Raw genomic sequence first — 10,191 nt, 5'->3', positions numbered from 1 at the left:
GTTCCACCCAAGACTAACACCTATGAACAAGTCATGGTGCAAGAAAAAGCTGAAGTCAGGCTAAAGTCTAAGATGTATATGTCCAACATATACATCTTAGGGTGTGCCTTCTGTGTTTTTAATTAGGGATAGAACTGAAGCATGTGTATTTTGTGTCCAATTGAAACTATGCAGGATAGAAATCACCAGAGTACCTATAATTGATATGATTCTTGGGTTATCCTTTCATCCTCATCCAATACATTTAGCAGATAGATGTTCTTTAGTACATTGAACTCCAACATGCTAAACGGTAACAGGTTTCAATAGAACCAACTTTGCTTTCCTGAACACTTTTGCTTCCCACTTCCAAAGGCGAGCAAGCTTATTTGCAGTCAGTTCCCAACTTCTAGTGCAGTGCTTTAAGGCTTCAGACAATCTACGGGGCTGAGAAAAATGATCACGTGTTGTGAATTTTCAAGACCGTGTGACCTAAGTAAATATCATATGCTTAAGTGGATGTATTGATAATCGCTTTCCTAGACTCAAAGTTAGTTCCTCACAGTTCCTTTTTCTTAATACACATATTCTTATGTCATTATATATAGATTTACAGATGGGAAATATACATACAGAAAACTGATTTTTTGGGGCCTACCATGCGCATGCATAAAGATACAAAGCTGCAATCAATTTGCCTTTCTCATACAAATTCTTAAGAGAAAGTAACAGAAGGCACCTTTATGTATTTGTCACAAAGTTGCTCAGTAAATAGGAGCTGGGCAGCATAGGCAATGATTAGCTCCCACATATACAGAAACGACTGCTGTGAAAAAGGTAAATGTTAAGTGGTTAAATGACATTTCTTCAATCATTTCTGTTGGATGGCTTCTCTGAGGTGGTGAACATCACATTTGTTCTGTCTCACATCTATTCACGATGTAATTTATGTGAGATACTTGACATGCTTCAGATTCATATTTCTCTGCCTGAATGAAAGCATGGCTGACAGGACAGCTGTGAAGAAATAAATTTGTGGAGAATTTGACTCAGTATTACAGCATGTAGAATTTGTCCTCAAACCATCATATTTATCTGCAGCCCCAAAAGGCTCTTTAATGGCTACAGTCTACTTATACAGTCAGGGCAGTGATGTACCTTCCAGTTTTGCAATATTTAAAAAAACTCCAAAAAAACAACAACAAACAAAACAAAACAAAAAAATCCCACCACCCTTAGATAAAGCAAATGATTTTGTCATTCTGAGGGAGGAGACAAGTCTTACATGGCCTGAATTCTTCAAGAGGTATCAACATAGAACAAATATGAACAAGAAAAAAATTATAGAGCACACAAAATGTTGGTTACTTTGGTGAAATCAAACTTTCAGGTGTTCATGTGACATTCAGAGACTAAGAGCATACTTTTTTTAGGAAAACATATGGCCACAGCTGCTACCTTAGTTCTGGCCATAGGTACAAAATTAGGAATTACTCATTCTTTTCCTGTTGTCATGATGCTGGCCCTGACAAGAATGAATCTACATGAAGAACAATTTGGCTACAGTGACAGGTTTTGTCGCGGATTGAAATGTTTCCCCTAAAGAATTAATGCTTACCATTTCCCATGTAATTTATACGAGTAACTTACATAAAAATGACTGTTTAAATAAGGCAGGCAGACCTAAAGTTCAAGAGACTTTTCCCATACAGGAAAAAACACATAATTACAAGATGTAAATAAACAGCACTGACTTCCACCTTCAGGTGTTTTAATGGGATCATGAGAGCTTAAGACAAAATATAATGCTCATTTTAATAATAAACCAGCTACATTCATTGAAATCAGACAGTGTACCTAAGGCAATATAAATGAAGACTGACAGACACACAGAAGGAGATATCAAAGAAGTGTGTTGGTTTAATTTTCTTCAGAATTAATATAGATATATATTCATCTTTGTAAGAACTACATACATTTTATTTAGATAAAAGTGTGCAATGAGAGAAGTATGATTCTGCACCACTGCTGAGAAACAAAAAAAGGGACAATATTAATGGTCATTTAATAATCATCTGTCTACAGCAATTAAAACAGGTTGTATACTGGTAGCATAGTAAATCAGCACATTCATGTTAAGTAGTCTGTAAATGTTTCTATCATTGAAGGTGAACTAATAGAAGTTTCTATCTTCTGTTGTTCTTCACTGCTGTGGTACATCAACAAGCAGTTCAGAGTTTGGCATAATCTTTCAGGATCATTTCCAATTTCTGGCTCAGCATGATGTTCCCCTTCACTTTTAGCTTACCAGCAAAGAATGCCTACAAAAAGCAGAGGGGAAAAGAATATATTCAACTGTTCAACCACAATCCAAAGAGCTGCTAGAACCAAACAAGAAGCCAAAGATAAATGTGGTTGTTTAGCGCTCAGGAGAAAACCTTCAGTGCACAATACCCATTGGTCGTCAACAAAAAAACCACGCAAGTTCAATTTTAATATCATCCAGAATCACAGTTTTCTATCTAGAGTGCAGGCAAGGTCAAATCTATCATTTAGCAGGGGGGGAAATAAATACAAAACAACTTCAGTGGCCTCCATTTCTTTTCTACATGTAGGGTATGACACTACTTCACAGAAGCTAATAGTGAAACTTCGCCAGGGTACAAAATTAAAGCTCCCCATCCTCCCCTCCCTACACTATAGATACCTATAGATCCTTATATGAAATAAGGAAATTGAATGAAAAGGCCATTTAACAAAAATCCAAGGCCTAATGAAAAGGTCAGCTACTCACTCAAATTCGTAAGAAATCCAAATAGGAACTTGCGTAATGTTCATACACACATATTCAAAAGAAATGCACTGGTTGTATACGCAGCATATTAAAACAAACAGGAATGAATCACGATTTCATTGCATTTCACGGATCAATCAGTATTTCCACTGAAATGCTGGTATATTAAATTTTTATTGTCCCTACTTCAAAGAACTGTATACCCTCTTTCAACCTAATTCAATATTTTTTTAGTAGTTTTGTCTCACTGCAGCTTTGCAATTTGAAAGCCCTTTGCAAGTTCTGAAACAATGTGCTTTTGCATAGTTCCATCAACCTGAAATACCTTCAAATAAGGAATAGATAAAGCCATCAGAAAAGAATTTGAATAGATGCTTTGAGCTTCTTTAGATTAAAAGCTTCACAGAAACTCAAAGAAAATACTAATGTCTAAGAAAAGATAATGTTCTGGAATTGCAATCACTGTTCTTTAGCACTCTGAAGATTGTACGTCAACATCTTGTTTGTTTATGCTTTATGCCTGTGCTATATAGAGGGTCATGTGGTATGCAAGACTTAGAACAAATGTTTGGCATCATCGTCTCCAATTTTACAATCAAAGTCTCCAACAACTTCTGCTTGGGATCAAAGAAAATGAACTGTTTGATATATGATGAGCTTAATTAAAGTTTTCGTTTGCTCAAGCTTTAATCTGAAAGCTGACATATTAAATTTGTGACAGTTTAATTTACGTTTACACAAGGCATTTTTGTTAGTACCATTAGTAGTTTTAAGTAGTTGACTACTCTAAGAAGCTAAAAGCAAAGACCCAGGTTACACATCTTTCTTAAACATTGCTTTCCCTTAAAAATCTACCTAGTTTGGGCAAATTTTGACCAGTTTCAATGGATCTACATGCGTGTACTGTTCCAAGATTTCTCTTTGCTGCAGTAGTAGCAGTAAATCAGGATATTGCAACAAATACCAACTTCCTGCAATGTGGCCAATCAAAACAATCAAACTGACAAACCCTGGCAAACCCTGAGCAATCAAACTGACAAACCCTAACACTGCAAATCACATATTGTGAAGTGTCAGGAAATAAACATAGAAATAACTTGGTACTGCCAAGATTTACATCATTTGAGGTATCCTTGTCTCAAGATAACAAAGATGGAACAAATTCCATATCTTCTGACTAATTCAGTATAGGGCAATGATGTGCTTATACCTCATCTGAATCTGGTTTGCACTATCAAAATATCCAGTGTTGTAATTTCAGAATGCAGTCATCAACCAGAGCTTGATTTAAGGCAAGTAATATTTCCGCATGCAAGTATGTCTGTGACACCCATGTTTTACCTGCTGGGGGTTGGTCTTCCGCTGTACCACATCCATGAAATCCTCATCAGAGAGAGTGAAGGTGGTATCAGCAGAACTTCTTGCAGGTCCTTGATACACTGCTCCAGAGCCATTCTTCAAGTCAATTGCTGAGAAGAAGCAGCAAAGATAATTTTATTTCAAAATTAAAATAAAATCTTCAGTCTGAAGAACACAACTTTCCTTACCTATTACTATGAACAACCATATCAATTACTCCGAAGCAACCAATATAAACATAAATCTTGAGCTAACAGCCACTTAGAAAATGAAAAGCTTTCAATTCTTCATCTTTCATGAAATAAAATAATTGAGATTACAATAAAATAAAAAAATATTCCTGTAGTAAGGAGAAGGGGGTTTACAGCAAGGACTGTCATTTGATTGTTCTTGTATAGATGGCAAAAATCATTTTTAAACAACCCTTAAGATTCAGAAGATATTGATCTATGCAATTACTGAAAAATGCTTAAGTTAGTAATAAGTCTCTAATGTTTTAAAACAATATCTCATATTCAGAGAAGGCAAATATGGTGGTGTTCAAACATGCAGCATTTTCCCTGTTCTGCCCCATGGGCAATATAGCCTGCTGTTCTTCTTCATGCAAAGAATATTTAAAACCTTGCCAAATATCTGTCTTTTCCTTCTGGAAAGCCAAAAATTCCTCAAAGTGTCTGGAGCTTCAGAGTGTTCTTTTCCCACACCAAATGACCTGCCAAAATAATCCATTAAAAGGCTAACACTATCAGGTATTGTGTCATTTCTTTAGAAGAATATTAGAAGATTATTTTGACAGGATGTGCCCTGCTGAATAGTTCTCAGAGTCTGCAAATTCCCAGTCTTTCCATTTACACCTTTTCCTCTTGGTGGCCCCTGTTTTAACCATAAAACAAAATTATTCGAGTGGACATTCCCGTAAGGACATGACATCTCTAATCACAGAAGCACGGCTGCCTAGCCAATACTAATACTGTCAGTTTCTCTTAGTTGCCAAGTTTTAAGGCACTGGCCTAACTATGGAGACTTATTTCTGCATAAGTTACATAAAGTACTTTGTTCCAAATAATTTTTCTGAAAGGGTAAGGTAAATTAAACTCAAAGAGACAAAAACTATTCCTGGTCTGTACAGCCTTTCATTTTTTGAAATCTGTTCTAAGTAATATCTATCCAGTTAGAACTAGAAGGGGAATTAAGTGTACAACGACATGCTGGATTATTATTATTATTATCTGTTCGATTTTCAGGTAATTTATATCTTCAGGAACAGGTTTAATGAACTGCAAGTTACACAGGCACAGGCTAATATTTAAAAAAAACCACCAACCAAACAAACAAGTCTCACAGTGGATACCAGCTCCTAAGACTAAATTGACCAAGCTTAACCATCAATGTGCTTTTAAAATACACCTCTACTCAAATGCTAGCAATGTAACAAACCATACCAACGTAGCCAAACCAAGCTCTCTTTGAGCCAAACAGCATGGGTCAGCAAGCCCCAGGTATAAATTTACAAAACACACACGTGGTTTTCCAAGTTTCCTATAGTGCTTAATTATTTATTTTTAATTACTTCTGGACCTCACAAAACAAAAGAGCATGAGTCCCTTGTGTTTCATTTTGCATGCACTGTATCTTTGGCTGTCCCTGCCCTTCCCAGACTGTTCCAGAAGGGAACCCAGATGCTGAAAACCTGACATCTCCCAAGACCAAGCAGACCCTCTTCTTCTCCACTAAACACTGGCTGGTAAAACAGTTTTGATATATCTCATTGACAATACTCATCCATCAGTCTCAGCAGTGTAAAATTTAGATAACAAAAAGTCAGAATTACAAAGGTGTAATGCCTTATGCAAGTTCTAGCAGCTCCTAGATTTTAATCTGAATATAGTACATCCTTAACATATTTACAATCCCTGTTCTTCTCCATTTCCTATCCAAGTCTCAAGAGCACCGCTTATCAATCCACATCTATAATTAATTGTAAGCTCCCAAAGCACAAATATGCCTGTAAACATTGAATAATCATGGTACCACGGGTAAAACTGTCTTATGTTTAGTCACATCAAAGCCTTAACCCATTTCAAATTAAAACTGATTAGAAATTAGAAATTAGAAAAAAACCAAAACACAACAACAGCAACAAAAAAAAAAGCAAAAAGATAAATCTAATAGTATGTTATTACTGTTAAACCACCTTTGTTTTCAATGGTTATAAAATACTTATTGTTTTTTTAGAGTTAAGCTACTTCATTTCAGCATCTCTTTCCGCAAAGACATTGCCATTGAGGTTTGTTAGCTGATAGTCAATGGCTCTCTAGAGCAGTACTCAGAAGATTTTACCAATCTGTTGTTTTTCGTTATTCTTTCGAAAGCACCGCTGAAGGCAGAAGATACTTGTTTTCCAGTTCTTGAAAGAATAAAACTTTGGTAGGACAACTGGAAAGAAATCATTATGTGTAGTTGACTGGGAACATCTGACAAATTATGACAAAACTGTTTAATAATTTATGATGCAGTATGACTTCAGGCAACGAAGACTGGGTGACATGTTGTTCCATTTGTTTTGAAGGAAGAATCTTGTACTACAGTTACTTAGACTTTGTAAAGCAGAATAAAAACCACAACCAATCAACCAACCAACAAATCATCTGACTGTTTGGTATTTCTCTCCTAGAAATGGTAAGGCACTCTTTGAAGGCAAAACAAAACCACTGCCCCAAATTGGGCTCACTGGCTACCTGCTATATAATTTAAATGTCTACTGGTTTAGCCTAGACAGATATACATATATATATATATATATACACACACATATATAAATTTTTTGACCTATTTATTATGTCTCTGACAATAGCATCTTATGAACAATAAAAATTCATCGATATTTATTTACTATAATGTAACATTGAATGTATACAAGTAAAAACAAAAAATTGAGGAATAACTACTGTTCCACTTAAGCTTTTTGATTCTTCTTTTCTGTCAGGTGGGCAGAATGTGAATGGTTGGAAGAGCTGTACCTGCAGCAGCTATGGAGGGCTACATGTTTGCTGGAACAAAGAACACCAGAGACACCTTTAGGCTGCTCATCTGTTACTGCTAGCAGTGGATCGGCACTAGCTGTGCACAAGGTCGTTGCCAGGCAGCTGCCCAGGTCACCAGCCACCTGAGCAGTGACACAGCTATGCCAGTACCAACTTATTATCAAGCTGGCTGCTGCTGTCATAGTGCAGCATGCAAGCTGCAGTGACGGGATATGTAGAAGACACTTGGATCAAGACTGTTCCCTGCTACAGCAGGCCACTGTTACCTAGTTTTATCTCAAAGTTATACTTTACTAGAAGGCACCCCCCCAATCATTTTAGAAAGCTAGAATTTTTCTGCTCTGATGGTTGGAATCTGTTCTGGTATTTAGTTCATTTTTTTCATTGCTAGTTTGTAACCATTTGTTCCTGTACCAGTGCCATAGTTTAGTCTCAGTTGTCATCTGAATACTCTGGGCTAGGTGTACATCAGGAAGCAAGAAAAATTAGAGACACACGTGATAACTATTTTTATATTTTTCTCCTGGTGGGGGAAAAAAAAAAAAAAAAGAGAGCAAGTTTTGGGGGTAGTTTTCCATTCCCTGTAAGGAGGAGACTTCATAGAATCACAGAATGGTTTGGGTTGGAAGGGACCTTAAAGATCACGTAGTTCCAAACCCCCTTCCATGTGCAGGCACAAGTTCTACTACACCATTTTGCTCAAAGCCCCATCCAACCTGGTCTTGAACACTTGAAGGGATGGAGCATCCGTAACTTTCCTAGACAACCTGCTCCAGTGCCTCATTGCCCTCAGGGCAAAGAATTTCTTCCTTATATCTAATCTAAATCTACCCTCTTCTGCTTTAAAACTACTAAGCCTTGTCCTATCACAACAGGCCCTTGTAAAAAGTCCCTCCCTAGCTTTCTTTTAGGTCCCCTTTAGGTACTGAAAAGCTGCAATGAGGTCTCAGAAGAGAACAAAGCATACTTTAGGTAGTAAAGCCAACTGAAAGAGTCAAAGTTGGGGAATCTCAATTAAGAATTTTGTTAAAACATAAGAAAAGATAGCTCCAGTACCACTTATCTTATTCCTTAGGTTTTGATACTCCCAAAATCATATTGCTTTATCATCTTAAGAGGATTTTCAGCATCCTGTTAAATTAGAACAGCTTGCTTCTATAAAGAAATACCACTAATTAAGACCAGTTGTCAGTGGCTACAGTTCAACATTGTTTAGATAGCAAATGAGCTAAATTTCACATCCTGTGTGCAACATCAATGGTTCTACACCTCCCCATGGCTTCACACCATCCACAGAGAACTGCATAAAAGTAGTAGTCATTGCTAATTAAACAAACTGATGTTACTAATATTAACAATACCATCAAGAAGTGTCTCTGTAACAACAAATACCACCAGAACAACTGCGTATGCGAGAACAAATTTCACAGCAGTCTTTCATACTCCTGCTTTCTCTTATTTGCTTCCCTCTCAGCCTCTTCCCAGATCTTAAGAGGCTCAAGGACATTAGCAGAAGATGCTGTAGCTACAATCATTGAGTAAGACAGTAATGAGCCGCGGGGCCCAGATTGTTTCTAGTGCTGTCAATTGCTGTGGTTTTCACAACAGCATAAAGCTGTGCAAAAGTGACAAGTAAAAAAATTAAAAGTCAAACCTGCACAACTATGCAAAAAAAAAAAAAAAAAATCAATAAAGAGGTCTAGCAGATAGCCCAAAAGAACAACAAACACTGCTTGTAAAGGCCTAGGAGGCCCTCATAAGAGAGACCTAAAAAGAAGATAGATAATGAAACAATTAGCATCAACTCAAGGCTTAAAACAAACAAAAAGTCTTCCCTGAAGCAATCTACCTCCTGACATTTCAGTTTCAGTAATAACGTCAAGAATTTTGACCATACGCTGAGGAATACACAATATTTATCCACTTGAACAAAATTCTAAAGTAATTTTCATGTCATATTTTCTTCTTTGCTTAATGGTAGCTAGGTACATTATGGCTCTCGATACTGCAATTCGACTTTAAGAAAAGATAATTTAAAATCGTTATAATCTAACTTAGCATAGCATTTAGAAAACAGATTTAAAATGAGTATACACAGAAGATGAACTAATAATCAGTTGGTCATATTTAAATGTAGTGTAAAGAAGTGCAGTTCTAATGACTAACATTAAAATCTCAAGCAGGTTTGAAACTGGTCAAAATAGTGACACAATTAAATTCAAGCTAGAGGAAAGGTAACATCTTACTATCATCTTCAATTTCAAAAGTAAACAATTAATTCGTCAAAGGCTAAAATTTATAATTATGTACAGAAACTTCCATTCCATTAACAACAGAAAAAGTCAAGCATTCAAGTCACATAATGGCATCGTCAATGTTACATATTCTAAATTGGCTGTCATTTTTCATGTGCATTACAGAAGTCTTGGTGATGACCATACAAAGCTCTGTCAGAAATCTTTAGGGTTATCAAGAATATCTCAACTGCAAGAAAGCTGTCCTTTGAATGCAAAGCCACATTCACCTAGCAAATTGAATTATGCCAGCATCTTGTAGAAGAGACAGTACATTATGATACTCTTGAAGGGTGAATAATAACATATGCAGAAAAGCAAAAAGAATTAAGCTTAATAATCTTAAATGCTTGTCTCTGGAAGGTCTTTTTCTGCTTTGTGTTAGTTTGTTTTTCTTTTTTTAAATTACTAGAGTAGTGTTTAAAAACATACCCAATCATGCAGATATACCTTGCCATTAGAAATCTACTAAGCAGACAGCAATAGCAGTATGCTATTAATACACTTAAGGACAAAATGCAAGAGTTGACACTACAGTTATCACAACTGCTAGCACACTGCCAATAAGTTTACACAAGTACTTTAATATTTTGACATTCGAATTTAATATTTAAAATATTAATATTTAATTTTAACCAAGTCTTGCTTTCTCATTCCTTTGTTGGAAAAGACTGGCTTTGTTTAACTACTTGAAATCTCAAAAGACATACAACAGTATTCA

General features: G+C 36.1%; 1 protein-coding gene across 2 annotated transcripts in view; it reads right to left on the bottom strand.

Moving 5' to 3' along the window:
• Positions 1-1,875: 1,875 nt before the first annotated feature.
• The window catches only part of HSD17B4 (hydroxysteroid 17-beta dehydrogenase 4), a 60,755-nt gene continuing 52,439 nt past the window's right edge, over positions 1,876-10,191 (bottom strand). For both annotated transcript variants that reach the window (XM_065861449.2, XM_071802756.1), the window contains exons 23-24: positions 4,115-4,242; positions 1,876-2,300 (exon numbers count right to left, since the gene is read on the bottom strand). In XM_065861449.2, the coding sequence (XP_065717521.1) occupies positions 2,211-2,300; positions 4,115-4,242 (218 nt within the window). In that variant the 3' untranslated portion in view covers positions 1,876-2,210. The remainder of the gene's footprint in view (positions 2,301-4,114; positions 4,243-10,191) is intronic.

Source organism: Patagioenas fasciata, chromosome Z (assembly GCF_037038585.1).
Source record: "Patagioenas fasciata isolate bPatFas1 chromosome Z, bPatFas1.hap1, whole genome shotgun sequence".
Lineage (NCBI taxonomy): Eukaryota > Metazoa > Chordata > Aves > Columbiformes > Columbidae > Patagioenas > Patagioenas fasciata.
Note: the sequence above shows the minus strand (reverse complement) of the source record. Positions and strands in the feature narration are given on the sequence as shown.